The sequence below is a fragment of the Priapulus caudatus genome, unplaced genomic scaffold (genome assembly GCF_000485595.1).
Source record: "Priapulus caudatus unplaced genomic scaffold, Priapulus_caudatus-5.0.1 Scaffold744, whole genome shotgun sequence".
Taxonomy (NCBI): Eukaryota; Metazoa; Priapulida; class Priapulimorpha; order Priapulimorphida; family Priapulidae; genus Priapulus; species Priapulus caudatus.
The window spans coordinates 65936-83277 of record NW_014577805.1 but is presented as its reverse complement, the minus strand read 5'-3'; the positions used below and the strand labels follow the sequence as shown (position 1 = coordinate 83277).

Sequence of the window (17342 nt, the reverse complement as noted above, 5' to 3'; positions counted from 1 at the left end):
ATGAGTTGCGTACCTGTTGCGATCGTGTTGCGATCGTGTTGCGATTGTGTTCCGTGCGTAGCGTACCTGTTGTGTCCCTGTTGCGTATAAATTGATCGCAGGCATTCGCAGAGAATTATTTAAAAGTCCCGTCACACCATAGCGTATGCTGAAACCTATGAGTTGCGTGTAAAAAATATTTTTATACGCACCAAACGCAACCCAAATCACCCCTTGGCTAGAAATGTATAAAGGGAAGGTTCTTGGTTGTGAGGAGGTCGGACGTGAGTGTGTGAGGCACGCGGCTGCGTGCCTCTGTGCGCGCGCATGTGGGTTGAGAAACAATAATACTATTTGCTGAACACAACTGCTTGGAGTTTGGAGTTTCCTTATTCATCGCTACAACAAATCTACTTTGAAACGGGTCACATACCGTGATCATCCTCGTTACATTTTGATGCCGTCGACAGTTCGAACCGGGTTTGCGGACATAACGCAAGATGCTACCACTACAAACGATTCACGAGCCACGGAGCCACGGAAGAAAACTGTAGAAGGAAGAAGAAGATTGGAGAGCGAGAAAAGGAGAGCGGACGATAGAGCAAGAGAGACAGAAGAAGAGAGAGAGGGAGAGACGGAAGGAAAGAAGGCAATGCCGAGACGCCGAAACAGACAGAGCAACGGAAGCTCAGAGAAGAAGCTAGAAGAAAGAAGAGGAAGATATAATGCCGTGATAAGTGTTGCATTTTTCCTAGTATAAAATTTTGCTGTGCTAACGCTGTTTACTGTCGCCTGACTGCTAAGTATACTGACGATATTGCCTGTTGCACATTTATGTAAGTGGAGCGCGGACGGTTTGTGCCACAATAGACGAGTTATGGGGTGCATAAGGTATAAAGAGCGTTACACGGGCTAGGATAGATAGCCGTGGCACGCGTGTGATAAAAGGCGAAGATGGCCCTACGCGAACGTATTCGCGTCACGCGTCACGTTTAACGCGTGAAAAATACGCGGCTAAAGTTATGTCTCTGTAAAGACAATACACGGTCCGAGAGACGGACTACGGGGGATTTCTGTGGCAGCATATATACGCTGGGAATTCTCCACATAACGTGTCAGAGAGCATGGAATATAGATACACTCGATGAGTAAGCACCCTAAGATACTAGGACGTACCTGAACGATATAAGGATTCGTTCAGTCACGCCATATATGAAGGAACAGTAGATAATCGTATGATATCTAGTTATGCACAGGTGTATAGTTGGATACTATAGAAGGCTGGCGATGCGGTAATGGCAAGCACAGATGATGTTATTTTGGGAAAAAATTGTCGCTGAATACGGCAGAGTATATTTAGTTAGGAACATGTTGTTATGACATATATGCAATAGGCATGTTAATACAGTAAATGAGTAAACGGTGTTTGTTATTGGTACATATCGATAGCATATGCGTCGCATACACGCGTGTGAATCCTGCGGTTTAGGATGCAGAAATGTTGTAAGCTGGAGCATGATGTTGAGTAAGCATATATAAATATATAGCATACATATATAATGGCAGGGTTGTTTAAAGATCTTGAGGAGAGGGGTATTATGAATGACCTGGGTTTTGATGTATGTGATTGATCACACATACATTGAATATACGTTGGGGATGGAGCTAGGGGATCTAGCTTGGGGATTTTTTTTTCTTTTCAGTGATGTTATGGTATCTATTTTATTCCATTTTATTTATTTCGTATTTTTTGTTTTTCAAGGTGTTGTGTTGTGGGGTATTGCAAGGGAGACGTGTGTTGTTGTTGTTGCTGTTTTCTCGGTATATTAAGCAATGAACAGTTTAGATCATGGTGGTTAGCTTGGCAAGTCGGGTCAAGCATGTGGATTATATCAGAGTGGTCAGTGGGATGATTTCAGAGGGCTGTGTATTCCATCGATCTGTGTATCTGTGTATTGATGTTGTATTATAGTGGTCATATGTGATTTTTGTTCAAACTGTATTTTTGTATATGAGTGTATTGGTGTTCGGTGAAAGAGATATTGTATTAGTATAGTAACGGTACGAGCAATTTTGGGTGATGTTGGATTGTCTAATCGCCAGGATGAGAGACAGGTGTATGTGTGTGTGTGTGCGCGTGCGTGCGTGCGTGCGCGTGCGTGTGTGTATGTAGGATGTAAGTCTGCATGGGTGTGTACGTAGGGTGAATTAATATTAGGGTTTTTTTTTAGATTAGCGAGGACGCTAAAGTCGATGGCTTATAGAAGCCATCGTCTTGGAGGAAAGGAAGGTAATGTAAAATGTGGTTTGCAGATGGTAGAAATAGTAGTTGTGTTTAGAAATGTCGCGACGGTGGTTGCCTAACGCGTTAGGCGGCGGCGGCGCGTCTGATGTAGTATGGATGATGGAGATGCGAAGTGGTTGAGAGGGAAGTGTTGTGCATGTGGGCAGCGGATGTGGTTTTCCGGGCGCGCACGACTTTCTTTGTTAGCTAGAAATGTATAAAGTGAAGGTTCTTGGTTGTGAGGAGGTCGGACGTGAGTGTGTGAGGCACGCGGCCGCGTGCCTCTGTGCGCGCGCATGTGGGTTGAGAAACAATAATACTATTTGCTGAACACAACTGTTTGGAGTTTGGAGTTTCCTTATTCATCGCTACAACAAATCTACTTTGAACCGGGTAACGTCATCGTCCTCGTTACACATTAATTGCTTGCTATGGGCTATGTATGCGTCACGAGTGTATGTTCACATCAAACAATATAGTAAAATAAGAAGTATAATGCAGCAATTTAACCATAAAAGGTGAACAGAATTACTTATATTTTGTGAAAAAGTGGAAATATTTTTATTTTTTACTATTTACGGTGACGTAATCACTTTAATGTTGAGTATGAGTAATGTTGAGATAATTATTCAAGATAATTATAGGCGCAAAACTTTATTTACCTGATATTTTATTACCAACACCAGCCTCCTTACTTTGTACATAGAGCACTCGTCTTGTAAACCAGTGGTCGTGAGTTCACTCTTCACACGAGGCTGATTTGGCTTTTAAAGTTATAGTTTTGCGCGTAAGCGAATGTCAGCCTCGTGGGAAGAGTGAACTCACGACCAGTGGTTTACAAGACGAGTGCTCTATGTACGAAGACTCTTCGAAACAGATTAATTACTATGCTAATGAGCTCTTACGCAAATCAATGTTTGCAAAATTTAGAACTTTAGAATCAAATACAGAGCCTCCTGTGAGGATTGAACTCACGACCCCTGGTTTACAAGACCAGTGCTCTAGCCACTGAGCTAAGGAGGCACGCCTTCTTGCCATACCTTTACATAATATCTATATTCACTCTGGTCTTTCCTCAACCGTAACATAATGCGCAACAATAAATTTCAATGTTACGAAACCGACATTGTACTGTACGGAATTATAAATTGCCCTCCTTAGCAAGTCGACTGTGTCAGCCAGCCTCCTAGTGATTCAGATATGTATTCAGAATAATTCAACCATTTATACTATACATATTTATCGTAATTTATTCTACTGACGCGGTTGACGAAAATCGCTTGGCTGTGCGCGGTAACCGTTTCATTTAACTATTAGTGAGGCATTTCGAAATTGAGTATTTCATAGTGTGGAATTTGTCAATAACCAAGTCGTCACTGAGTGATGAGCAGTCGCGTAATGTAAATACAACGTTGTTTGCTTAGTCAAGATACACGCTAGTTGATTAGATACGCACAGTCGATGATCTAAACGTTAAAATATTTCGACGATGCCGCGTGCGTTCTGTTATGAATTCTGTTTCTCTCTAGAGATTAAGAGACTAGTAGATTTATAGATTCTACAGCAGTTTCGTCTCAAATTAGATAGCTGCACACGATAGCATCACACTAGCACACAGTAACCATGGGTACATGAATAGATAATTCTCTATGCATGCACTCCTGACGTCATCAGAAGTAATAACAGTGGAAAACTTCATCACGAGCAGCTTCTATTCTTTCTCGCTGAGCAGAATACGCGAATGTCGCATGTTTCGGCGCAGGTGGGTTGTCATGGCAACGGGAAGCCAGAAGACTTATAGACGTGTGAGTAGTGGTTAATTAGACCGAGTTCTATTGCGGATTGAACGATAAACCGATGTACATTGGGATTCTGATTACTAAAACGAAACCATACTTGCCTCATTTACTGAGCATATAAAGACTCGCTAATACGTTTCCTGGGAATTTACATCCAATGCTACTAACTCGATATGTCCCCGGTGGCTGTTTCCGTACCGATGACGTCACCACAGTGGCTTCCATACAAAACCGTGGCGACCATAACGACAGGATCGGAGCCAACTTCGCAATGTTTCTATCAGTGGCGCCATCTATTGACAACTTATATGATAAATTACCGGTTGTGAGGCGTGCATTGAATGATTGCGTCGTTACTGATGTATCTCTTTACTGTAATTTTATCGCACACAAGAACAATCGTCCATTCCCGAAGAAGAAAAATTACAACGTTCACATCAATAGTGTAGTTCCATATATTCAAATTACTGCACACGTACATCAACACACACTAAGTGAGGTACACTTAGTAATGCAAAAAGAATTGTGGGATAGTCTGTGCAGAAAGAAAAAAATTCGAAAACATTAACCACTAGTAGGGTCAACACAGGATATGCACACAGACCCTGCCCATACAATTAGGCTCACTGCACGTAATACAAAAGGTTTGATGACAAGCATACCACATGATGATACACACACATATATATATTTCTATATACATACACAGAAATTTCGCTCGGCAATGCACACAACAGGGATGCGACAAGTTTTCTCAATGGCATTCTCAATAGCTATCATGATCGACTTTGATGAGAAAACTCTGCCCCTTCACGACCGTTTTCAAAGTAGAAACGCGCAATCTCGCAGCAATGAATATAAAATCTTGCGCGAGTCAAAGCGCAATTCCCGCCAAGACGACGACCCGCTCCCACTGCCGCGTATCCACGGCGACCGCACCCTCCACGCGCCGGCGATGCCCCCTGGTGCACGTGCGCACGCCGCCGGCGCCCCCTGGTGCCGTGCGGGGTCACTCGTGTGCGACGAAGGGGTTCGGGATGGCTTCCATGCCGTCGAGCGGACAGATAAGCACGACGGCCGTGCCCCGGCAGACAACGAGGCCCAGCTGTCGGCTGTCCTCCGTCAGCCTGTACGGATCGTCCGGATCTACAGCGTGACGAAAGAGAGAGAGAGGAAGGGTCAGTGTTGATGTTAGAGAGAGAAGGGGGAAGAGAGAGAGAGAGGGGTCTTCTCCCTACGTTGCGCAAACCGGGCGCGCCCGCGCACCGTTTTTAATGGGAATGGCTACATGAGGAACAGGCTGAGTGAGTCAGCTTTGGAGGCGCTGCTGCTACTGGCAATTGAGGGGCCACCTCGGCAAAAATTCCCATTTGACCCACTGGCAGCAAGAACAAGTCCGCACCTGCAGCTACAGCACACACGCATCTATTGACTATATATAACAACGTTATATATAGTTGTTATAGTAGTTATAGTTGTTAATCTTGTTATAGTAGCTATAGTTGTTATAGTAGCTATAGTTGTTATAGTAGTTATATATAACTATATATAATGTTGTTACATATAGTCAATAGATGCGTGTGTGTTGTAGCTGCAGGTGCGGACTTGTTCTTGCTGCCAGTGATTTGACCAGGCCCCCGGAACCCCCTAGTTTCCCCTCCCCCTCCCCCTCCCCTCCCCCTGTTTCAATTTCATCCTGGGGAGAACCCTGAGAGAGGGTTAGTGTTGATGTTAGAGAGAGAGAGGGGGGAGAGAGAGAGAGAGGGGGAGAGAGAGCGCATGAAAGAGAGAGAGGGAGAGAGAAGTGTGGAGTTATATTAGTGATGATGCTAAAGAGAGAGAGAGGGACAGAGGGAGAGCTTCACAAACCTGCATGCATGGTCTCAATATACACTAAGTCTTGATTGTGAATTTATATGTAATAGGATCCCGAATGTAAGTTACGTATAAAGTTATTGTGTACCAAAGTATACACCTACATATCAAATTGTATCAGGAGTCTATCAATATTGATAGACTCCTGATTGTATATATAAGTTAAATATATATGTATAAGTATGTATTGTAATGGCTGCAACATGTTTGCAACATACCTGGAAATAAAGAAATTATATTAAAAAAACCTGTGCGCATGGTCTCGCACATTCTCTCGCTCGTCGGTGCACGACGCACTGACTACGATCACGGCGAAATTTTTACGAGGCGACTCGAGAGAAACGTACGTGCCAGCAAATTTTGCGCTTTTACATTCAAGTGTATAGAGGTTGATATTAAACAGCACAAAAGGCATGCATTCTCAAATACATTTGTTATCAGTTTTTCAGAAAAAAAGAGCAGTGATGATGACCATGTAGGATAGCTACAGGAATAAATTGTAGAAAACCAAGCCCAATGTGTGTGCATGTATATAAATTTATATATATATAACACACATTATTGCAGAAAAATCACTCCTTTTGTTAGATGTACATACCTCTCAGATACTCTGTGGTACCATCTAACACTAGGTTCAACAGCGGATCATATCCTTTCAACACACCACTAGCTGAAAACCAAAGACAGAAAATCCTATACATCACTTCATACAGAATGACAGACTCAAAGTTCAGGTTATTGAATAAATTACAACAAGAGACAAATTTCAGTGGTTTTGTGAATATTAAACGCACAACTTTAAAATGAAACCTGCGCACAGCCGTAGAAATTAACTTTTGAACACAGGAGTCCAACGGACTCCCTACCGGCAAAAAGAGAGAGTCCGCAGCAAAATTAGGGAGTCTGCAGTCTGAGGTTCAAAATTAAAGATATTAACAATAACGCATACATGCTTATTTTTAAGATTCATGCGGTTGCACGTCTGCCAAATTTTCTTTGGACATTAGCTGAAAAAATATGGTAATTCCGCGAGGCCGTGCTCTGGGACGAACTAGTTAGTATGGCAAAATTTTCAGGGAGTCACACAGACTCCTGCATATGTCAAATCAGGGAGTCCGACAGTAAATCAGGGAGCATTTGACACCGGACTCCTGTTAATTTTGCACCCTGTGCACATGTTGTGACATTACATCAATCTGTAATTCTGTATTTCCAAATACCTTCTCTTCCACCATGGAACTTGACTCTGATCTTCTTGTCTAGATATTTTGATAAGTCAAGTATGCTTTCCTTCTTCTTTCTATCTTTGTCCTTGTCTCCTCCCTACAAGAAATCAATTAAACAACAAGAAATTAACTAACAACGAAAATAATCTAATGTTTCCACAAACTGCTAAAAACAAAAACAAGATTTACCTAATAATTCGTATTACGTAGTCAATTTAAACCCCCATGCCATATGTTTCTAACCCCCACTCTATAGGCATGTATTTGTATTAGGTATATTAGTAATATACCTAATATAAAATAATACATGCCTATAGAGTGGGGGTTAGAAACATATGGCATGGGGGTTTAAATTGACTACGTAATACGAATTTTCTATGGTACAAAATATATTTGTAAAAATTTTGTTGCAATCTTTTTATATTATTAGTAAGTACCAATGGGACTAAATGTATCCTGAAATTCTTACCTGATAAGATTGTTTTTCAACTAGTTCAAAATCCAAAAAAACTGGACGATTTGATATATTAATCACGACATTAAATGCTTGCTACAGGCTATGTATGGGTCATGAGTGTTTGTTCACATCGAAAGGAATAGCAAAATAGGAAGTATAACGCAGAAATTTAACCATAAAAGGTGAACAGAATCACTTTCATTTTGTGAAAAAGTGGACATAATTTTGTTTACGTTTATTATCTATGGTGACGTAACCACTTTAAGCTGGCTCGCCCACCTAAAGCCCGGCGCACATTGCCGAACACTTTGCTCAAAAACATTATCGTAGCAATGTTCCATGAAATGTTCAGCAATGTGCGGTGAAAAAAGTCGCCGAACATTTGTTCCGAACAATGTTTCTGAAGATCGGAAATGTTTGATATCTCGAACATTGTTCGTCAATGTGCGCTGAATGTCGAACAATTCTAGGAACATTTGTAAAGTAGTAACCAATAGCAGCACGATACGTGGTCACATGATTTTTGTGTACAATATGGCGTCTGCTATATCGCTGCCAGAAGTGTGGACTTTTGAAAAGGAAGAGATTATGGTCGAAATGTGGGAGCAGCAGCCCTGTCTAAAATTAGTAAAGTTGTTAAAATTCTCTTGTGCAAACTGGGCATCGCCATTCACGCCGATCACGTGACTCTTTACAACATTATGGTCGAAATGTGGGGGCAGCAGCCCTGTCTAAAATTAGTAAAGTTGTTAAAATTCTCTTGTGCAAACTGGGCATCGCCATTCACGCCGATCACGTGACTCTTTACAACACAGCTACTAGACGGCGCCACAAGGTTGTTCGCTGGAAAATGTTCGGCAATATGCGCTCAGCAATTGTTCACCCGCACATTGCCAGACAAAAACATTTGTTCGGACAAACATTTGTTTGGGAAAATGTTCGGCAATGTGCGCTCAGCAATTGTTCACCCGCACATTGCCAGACAAAAACATTTGTTCGGACAAACATTTGTTCGGGAAAATGTTCGGCAATATGCGCCAGGCTTAACCTGTCTGGCCCATCAAACAATTTCAAAATAAATAGGCCATTGTTTAAAAACCACTTATCTGAATTAAAATATCGAACTGATCGCTAATATCATTCAATAATATACTTTTTTATTCAAATATCACTAATCTGGTTTGATAATCTTGTAGTGGCATGTAGTATTGAAGATATTTGACAATGTAGTTTGTGCATATCTATGAGTCATTAATCTCCATCAGGGTTTTGTTCGCGGTATTAACTTATCGCGTAGACCAATATTAATTTATCCAGGCAGTAGTTGAATGAATTTGAATGCTTGGCCAAACATAAAATCCCAAATTGTCCAAACCTTTATCAAACATCCAAGTCATTAAAAACGATCTCATTAATTGTGTAATAATTATTATTTTTGTAGTGGGAGAAGCATCATATTTATTACAATTGGGTAAAGTACGTAGACAAAGCTGGAATAGATTATCTAAATTTGGTTAGATTCACGTTTTACTCCTTTTTAATGACGATTACAACTGTGCAGGGAGTGGTTGCATTATAGGCATAAGTATTAGTTCCATAGCATCGCAGTACTTCTACTTCTACTCTATATTGGCCACCATCAACATACTGCAATGATTCTGCCAACGGGAGGCGCTAGTTGAGGCTAAAATAAAATTTTCCTTCCCTTTGATTTTCTAAAGAAGAAAAAAAAAGAAGCAAATTTTACTTAAAAAAACTGCCCTTGTGTCGTTTAGGCAGTAATCAGAGACTGAAAACCGAAACATAAGGCGCGTTCAGACAGACGTTTTTGGCCCGAGCCTAATTAGGCCCGCGCCAGATTTGGCTCGAGCCGAGCGTTCACACGGACGGTTTTTCGGGCCGTGCCAATTTGGCCACGAAGCAATTTGGTCCCATCAAAAACGTCGGACCAGGCCCGAACCAAATTTTAGCACCAGCTTTCGGCGAGTGGTAGAGCCACAGGCACTTGGAATGTCGTAATAAAAAAAATTAATGGTAAATAAACACGAAATGTACCAAAGTCTTAATGTTTCTCTACTCATATTTCGCTATATCACCTGGTAAATGCCGGTCAAATGCTCATCTGCAACACACAAGTACACCGCCACACCCGCCCTGTGCTGCCGTGCCACAAACAACATAATAAGAGAGCAGGTAGGAAAGCGGGATTAAAAAATTTGTTCGACGCTTCGCTTCATTTCCACACGATCACAGAACGAAAAACACATTCCAAACAGCTCCCATCTTGTATCTATGTGTACATTAAATGTTCACTTGGTTCGAATTATAACTCTGACTTTGTTCCTTACCTACTCCCGCCAGAGATATCTCGCTGAAATCCTGCAGGAAAATGTTCTCTCCGTGAAAATGTAGAGGACGACGATGTCTGTTTATACACGAGTAATGGGGCACATTGCATGCTGGGATTGAGTGGCTGCCTGACTACAGCCGATCGCATCGAAAGTAGCGCGCTTAGGATTTGTCGAGATGCATACGTCCTCTACATTTTACGGAGAGAACATTTCCTGCGAGGATTTCACGAGATACTCTGGCGAGTAGGTAAGAACAAGTCAGAGTTATAATTTGGAACAAGCTGAACATTTATGCTACAGCATACTAGATACCAAGATGGCGAGCTGATTTGATGTGTTTTTCGTTGCTGTGAGCGGTTGAAATGAAGCGAGCCGTTCTCGAGCGAATTTAGCGATCAAGCTTTCCTATCTGCTCTCTTATATGGTTGTTGTGAGGCACAGGTACGGGCGTTGCTCGGTGTTTACTTGTGTGTTGCAGATGAGCCATTTGACGGCATTTACAGCGTGATATATAGGTTGAAATAGAGTAAGAAACATTAGAGACTTGGTAAAATTTCGGTGTTTATTTATACCATTAATTTTTTTATTGAGACGTTCCAAGTGCCCTGTGGGATATGGGTAGAGCGTCGGTAGTCCGGTTGACGTATCCCGCTGTAGTGTCGAACGTGTACTTCGACAAATAAAGTCCAAAAACACAGGCGTTTCTCAAGAGCATTATAGCTGCAGCCCGCCAGGCTATCGTCGAGCCCCGCCATCCTACAATGCACCCGCCACTCTAAATATCATAGCCGCCATGCTAAATATCATAGCCCCCCGACACCCCAAGCACGTAAACCGCCTCGGCAATTTGCAACATAGCGACCGTAAGGCAGCACCCCCATTGCTATAATGAAAAAGCTTGCGGAAGACACCTGAACGTAGAAAAATTTGAAAATATTTGATCAGATGATGTGTTCAAGATGGATAATTGTACTCGGAATGAAGTAAACCAACTACTAAATTCAGAGCCCCACAACGCAGTCTCGCGGACATACTGCCCAAAGTATCTGTGAGATATTTTGCAATAAAATTTATTTGAATTTGAATTGAATTGACAGACAGTACTCACTTGCGTACGTTGTGAACTCTCTGACTTCAAACCGGTCCAAGCCAAATTTGGCCCGAGCCAAATTGAGCCCATTTGGGCTCGCAGCCAAAACCCCATACGTGTGAACCACTGCAGCAAGACAAGCCGCACGTACAGCACACACCGCGCCATTGACTATAATGACAACGATGGCTTGCCTTAAGTTCGCCGCCCGCAGTTTCCACCAACTCACCGTTTTCAATCAGTTTACAAGACTCCGGTGTTCCTGCAGGTGACGGCCACTTTTCCAACTATGTTGGAATCGCGAAAGCGACTGACTGAACAAGCTACACCCGCCATTTTGACAATTGGCTGCCAGAATGCCCCCCGCTTAAATCACAGAAATTCTCAATATACATGCGCGAAATGGATCTACTCGATCTACCAGGCAACGGGCGATGCTCCAAATCGTGGGGCTGCCGCTGATTGGCCATACTCACCCGCGATGTCAACAAACGTAGTGCACAGACCTTCTGCGCATGTTAAACTTTCGCGGCAGCTAATCGCGCGCACCAAGCGATTTGGCATGCCGGACCCTTTGCCTGGTAGCATCCGAAGGGTCATTTGCATGTATATCTTGAGGGAATTTCGTGATATTTGAGCGGCAATTCTGGCGGATGCGTATTGGTCAAAAATGGCGGTCTGATTTGTTTCAGCAGTCTTCCGCGATTCCAACGGATAGTTGCAGGAAAAGTGGCGTCACCCTGCGAGGAACACCGGAGTTAAGATAAACGTGATGAAACAAATCTGCGTGAGTTTGTGAAACTTCCGATGCTGCGAGTTAGGCACCTGTGTTATTATAGTCATATGTCGCCGCGTTGTGTCTGTATTGTGCGGGTTTGTTCTGATTGCCAGTTGGTCGTGAGACCACAGCACGTTGAACGCTTTCAATAAATATATAATTGCTAACTAAATACGAAATCTATTTACTACAAAAATTCTTTTAATGTTTGATAGGCCTACTCTCTCTTTCACCTCATATATTGCGATAGTTCCATTACTATGCCTTACCGGCTGCCATTGACTCTCGCGGCCGCGACTGTTGGCATGTCTACACTAATATATAGAGCAGGTAAGCAAAGCGCGATCCCAAATATCTGCTCGAGCTGCCCTACATTTTACACCATTTTTCAATGACAATACACATCCAAACAGCATTCCATCTTTGTTTCTCCTTACAGAACAGTGTTCACGTATGTCTATAAAACATACCGCAGTGTAGCTGCGTTTTACCCTCTTGCGACTGACCCGTGACCGTGTCTTTACCGCATTCGTCAGTTAAGTCTAGGGGTGTAAAATGTGTCATCGCCGCGTGTAAAACCCGCCTACAAATTAGATCATATTGCTATAGTTTATATATTTGCCCGTGCTGTCAATGCGGAGATAGAGAACGAAATTAGCAATAGTAGAACATTTTATAGTTATTGCGTAACAGTAAGAGATATATCTTTAATTTAACATGTAAACAACGTACAAAGGAATCACCACTATTTACAACATTCACTCTATAGTTCTATAACAGTTCATACAGACAGTTTACTTACTATATATCCTAAGTATTATCTCTCTGTCGAATTCTTCGCACTCTTTAGTTATCCACCGTATCGCGAACTCTATCTCTTTTAGTTTTATACTCCAACTCCCCCAATCAACACTTCTTACTATTTAGTTATTCCTCTCCAACCCTCCCCAAATCGAACTCTCCTCTCTCTCTGTTTAGTTATGATCCTCCTCAACTCCCCAAATCGAACCTGCTTCTTCCTATTTTAGTTATATGCCTCCCAACTCCCCAAATCGAAACTCCTTTCCCCCCTTGATTTACTCTCATTTATCTAATCTTGACAATGGTAAATGTAAAACACAATCAGCTGTTCGCCTTCTAGATGTCACGTGGGTTTCACAACCAGTCAGCGTGACGTTGACATGACAATGACGTAATTACAAACATGGACGAACGCTGGACGAACGATGGACGAAATCTCGTCACCTGGACGAGAAAACGGACGAACATGTAAACAGACGTAATTGTATGTATTGAAAGCTCACCTAAATATACTCTCTCTATGTTGTTAACTATTGCTTCCCCCCCGCCCCCCGCCCGCCCGTTACTGCACTCAGAGAACTTTCTACATTCCCCCCTTTGTCGGATCAAGACTGTCTTCGCGCGTCTTACGCTTATAATTCCTTGCCTGGTGCTTACCTCCCAAATAGCATACAATAACTTAATACACGCACTCAATACTTTTCCCCAAAGTACATAACCATACTTTAACAAAGTTTTTTTTTAAATGTACACCTCATTAGCCCCAACAGATTCAAAACACACAGGATTTCAAAGTACATACATTGACACAATAAATGTGAATATGCATCACTGTCCACCGGTCATAATACATTCAATATTTAACGCCAGATATGAACATATCTAAATACATTCAATAATTTAACACAATAATGATACATATCTAATACATCAATAATTTAACACAATATATACATACATACCCATCAACAACCGATCCCTTATAACCCCCATCATTATTTCAATTAATTTTTACAACCCGTTTAATCGTTCCCTAACAATTTGATTCATTCAACGATTACATTACTCCTTTATCCCTCCGGGTACGGCCTGTCCTTCTTCATTTGTTGCTGCCCCTTCCAACTTCTAGCTCCCGTATCCTGCTCTTCCAGCTTTCCGCTCTCGCTTAGCTGGTCCCTCCTTCGAGTATCCTCTTCATATTCCTGACTTCCTCTTTCTCTCTTCTTTTTCATCTCTGCTCGCCTTCGCTCCACCTCTTCCCTATGTTTTCGCTCCCTGATCTTCTTCAGACACCTTCTTTCTATATCTTCCACATCTTCCGAATTTACCCACTGCCTTCCAAATTCATTCTTCATATCCTATTAATTCATCTTTTCTGCGTCTCAATAATTTCCTGTCCAATTGTTCTATCCCCCAACTCCTCTCGCTGTAAAACTCTCTTCATTCGATAATCACTCTACCTCCGACGGGAAAATTCCAGTCATCGGTAGTTCCTCTTCTTTTGTTTCCTCCGCTATCCTCTTCCGTTCCTCTGCGCCTTCTCTCTTCCCACTCTATCACTACTTGCGTCTTGTTTTCTCCTGCTCCTGCCAACCTTTCTTCCCCACTTCTTATAAATGCCTTCCTTATCGATATAGGGTAATGGTTTGGTAACCATATATTTATGCGCAGCGTAGATGGATAGGCAACTAGAGGCCTTTTGACACCTTTATTGTACTTTACCTAGGGCGCGTTAATGTCATTACCCTTACTTTCTCTCATGTATCGCAAACGGCGGCACACGCTGCCACCGCCTGCATCCGTGATGTCGCTTCTCCATAGTGGCTTTGGTAGTGCATTTGGTTTGACAACTCACCCCACACCCTGCACTGGACATAACTTTCACCACAATATTCTTTACTGTCTACGACGACGCTCTCTCTAACCTCTCTCACATTCTCTCTCTCCTCTTCAATTAGTTCCAAAACTTCGTTCGTCCTCCTCTAACCAACCACTAGCAAATCCGTCTGCTCAAGTATTTCCATCTCTGCCATGTAATATTCGCAAAGGATGCTTCAGGGCGTCGCCTCCTTTGTTCTCCATCTGCCCAACAACTATACTCAGTTGGTTTACTTCACACGACACTCAGTTACTTATACTCAATAACATTACATTGAAAATGGTCAGAGTTGACTGACCTGACACCTTCTTCCCCACTAAATTGATAACATCGAGCACGTCCTCGTCATATCGTTACTAGATTATCGTCCTCTACTTCCCACCGAATTCACCATTGACCTTTAAACAACGACTCGTAATCACCATTGACGTTTTAACACGGCTCAGTAATCACCATTTTGAATTTAAGCACGGCCTCGTAATCACCATTGACCTTAACACGGCTCGTTAATCACCATTGACCTTTAACACGGTTCGTAGTCACCATCTGACTCATTAGACACGGTTCGTAAATCACCATTGGACTTCTAACACAGCCTCGGAATCACCATTGACCTTTAACACGCGCTCGTAATCACCATTGACCGCTTAACACGTGCTCGTAGAATCACCTCCATTGGACCTTTAACACGGTTCGTAGTCACCATTGACCTTTAGACACGGTTCGTAATCACCATTGACCTTATAACCGGTTCGTAGTCACCATGTGACCTTAGGACACGGTTCGATAATCACCACTTGACCTATTAACACGGTTTTCGTGGGTCACCATTGACCTTATACGTCGTTTCCTAGTTCACCTTCTGCCTATATACGTGTCTCCTTGTCACCTTTGACCCTTATACGTGTTTCTTAGTCACCTTTGACCTTATAGTGTTTCTTAGTCACCTTTGACCTTATACGTGTTTTCTTAGGTCACCTTTGACCTTCATACGTGTTTTAGTCACCTTTGCTTTATGAAGTTGGTACTAGGACTCATAGTCTTCTGCCAACTGAATGCCAACTCATTACTCTCTTCGGACTGACACTAACTGGCGACTAGGATTCACCTAGTCTTCTCAAACTGAAATGCCAGTTCATTGCTGATGTCAATTTACCACTACCAGCTCCAGCTCTAGCATGGAATACGTTTTATACGTTTTTCCCTCCCCAGAGTTCTTTATGCGGCTTTCATCTCATCCCTTATTAGAACTTGAGCGATAATCTACTACATCTGATTTTATACTTTACGAATCTCACTGATGCATTCATCCGCACTTTGCCACTCTTTTAGCTCACTGTCACTATATATCAGTGCCCAACCATTCTCATCGATTGATGCAAAGTCACCAGGATTATCTTCCTGTTGCAGAGGAACTGGCGCCACCATCGAGACTCTAGAGAGATCTACAGCAGCCCTGACTACATCATCTTCTGGCTGTTGTTGCTCCCGGCCTTCCTCCTTTACCGTTCTACCATCAATTTTGTGCCTGACGTCTGGGCAATCTTCTCTCGGACATTTAGTGACTACTTGTCGTGATAATGCATCGGCATTCCCATGTGCCTTCCCTTGCCGATGCTCTATGGAATAGTTATATGTACCCAGAATCTGTAACCACCGGGCAATCATGGCTTCTGGTTCCTTGAAATTCACTAGCCATACTAACGATGCGTGATCGGTTCTAATATGAAATTTTCTTCCATACAGGTAATGGTGGAAGTGCTGCACAAACATGACTAGAGCCAGTAATTCTTTCTTCGTGGTACAATAACGTCTCTGTGAGTAGCTCAGAGTTTTGCTACCATATGCAACAACTCTTTCTTGACCTCCTTGTACCTGTGACAACACTCCTCCGATGCCTGTGTTACAAGCATCAGTGTCTAAAATGTACAATCCTTCATCTTGTGGGTAAGACAGTATAGGTGCAGAAACTAATCGATCTTTTAACTCAATAAACGCTTGTTCACACTCTTTAGTCCAAGATAAGAGTTTTTCTTTCTTAGTTAATTCTGTTAGTGGAGCAGCTACTGATGCAAACGAAGGAATGAATCGCCGATAATATGATGCTAATCCAAGGAAACTTCTGACCTCCGTTACATTGCGGGGTTCTTGCCAAGCTTGAACTGCTTTAGTTTTCTCGGGATTTGTGCGTACACCTTCAACCGACACTATGTGCCCAAGGAACTTCACTTCCTTTCGCATCAAATGACACTTCTTAGGTTTAAGTTTTAAACCCGCTTTTCGAAATCTTTCATAGACACAGTTCAAATTATACAGTGCCTCCTCAAACGTTTTTCCGAAAACTATGACATCATCTAGATAAACTAGACACTGCTTGTACTGTATGCCACGTAAGACTGTTTCCATAAGACGCTCAAACGTTGCAGTTCCATTACAGAGTCCATAGGGCATCCTCCGGAATTGGAATAAACCGTTTCTTGTTGAAAAGGCGGTCTTAGGTTTGCTTTCTTCATCCATGGCTACTTGCCAATACCCACTAGCTAAGTCCAAGGTAGTAAACCAGGCGTTACCAGCTAACGAGTCTAATAAGTCGGAAATCCTGGGTATGGGGTATGCGTCTTTCTTACTTACTTCATTCAGCTTTCTAAAATCCACACAAAATCGTACCTGAACCATCCGGGCGATTTACTAATACCACAGGTGAAGACCAAGCACTACTACTTTCTTCGATAATCCCAGCTTTCAACATTTTCTCAATCTCTTCATCCATCACCATCTGTTTCGCTAACGGTACTCTACGAATGTCTCTGACCACGTTATGTG

The 17342-nt window shown here is 42.4% G+C and overlaps 1 protein-coding gene and 1 non-coding gene across 2 annotated transcripts in view; both read right to left on the bottom strand.

Moving 5' to 3' along the window:
• Positions 1 to 3213: 3213 nt before the first annotated feature.
• On the bottom strand, positions 3214 to 3286 carry Trnat-ugu. The gene has a single exon. It is a non-coding gene; the product is annotated as a tRNA-Thr (tRNA).
• A 1199-nt stretch (positions 3287 to 4485) lies between these two features.
• Positions 4486 to 17342, bottom strand: part of LOC106813243 (U6 snRNA-associated Sm-like protein LSm7) — a 19588-nt gene continuing 6731 nt past the window's right edge. Inside the window, exons 2-4 of the mRNA XM_014817333.1 lie at positions 7158 to 7260; positions 6536 to 6607; positions 4486 to 5208 (exon numbers count right to left, since the gene is read on the bottom strand). Of these exons, the coding sequence (XP_014672819.1) occupies positions 5072 to 5208; positions 6536 to 6607; positions 7158 to 7260 (312 nt within the window). The 3' untranslated portion in view covers positions 4486 to 5071. The remainder of the gene's footprint in view (positions 5209 to 6535; positions 6608 to 7157; positions 7261 to 17342) is intronic.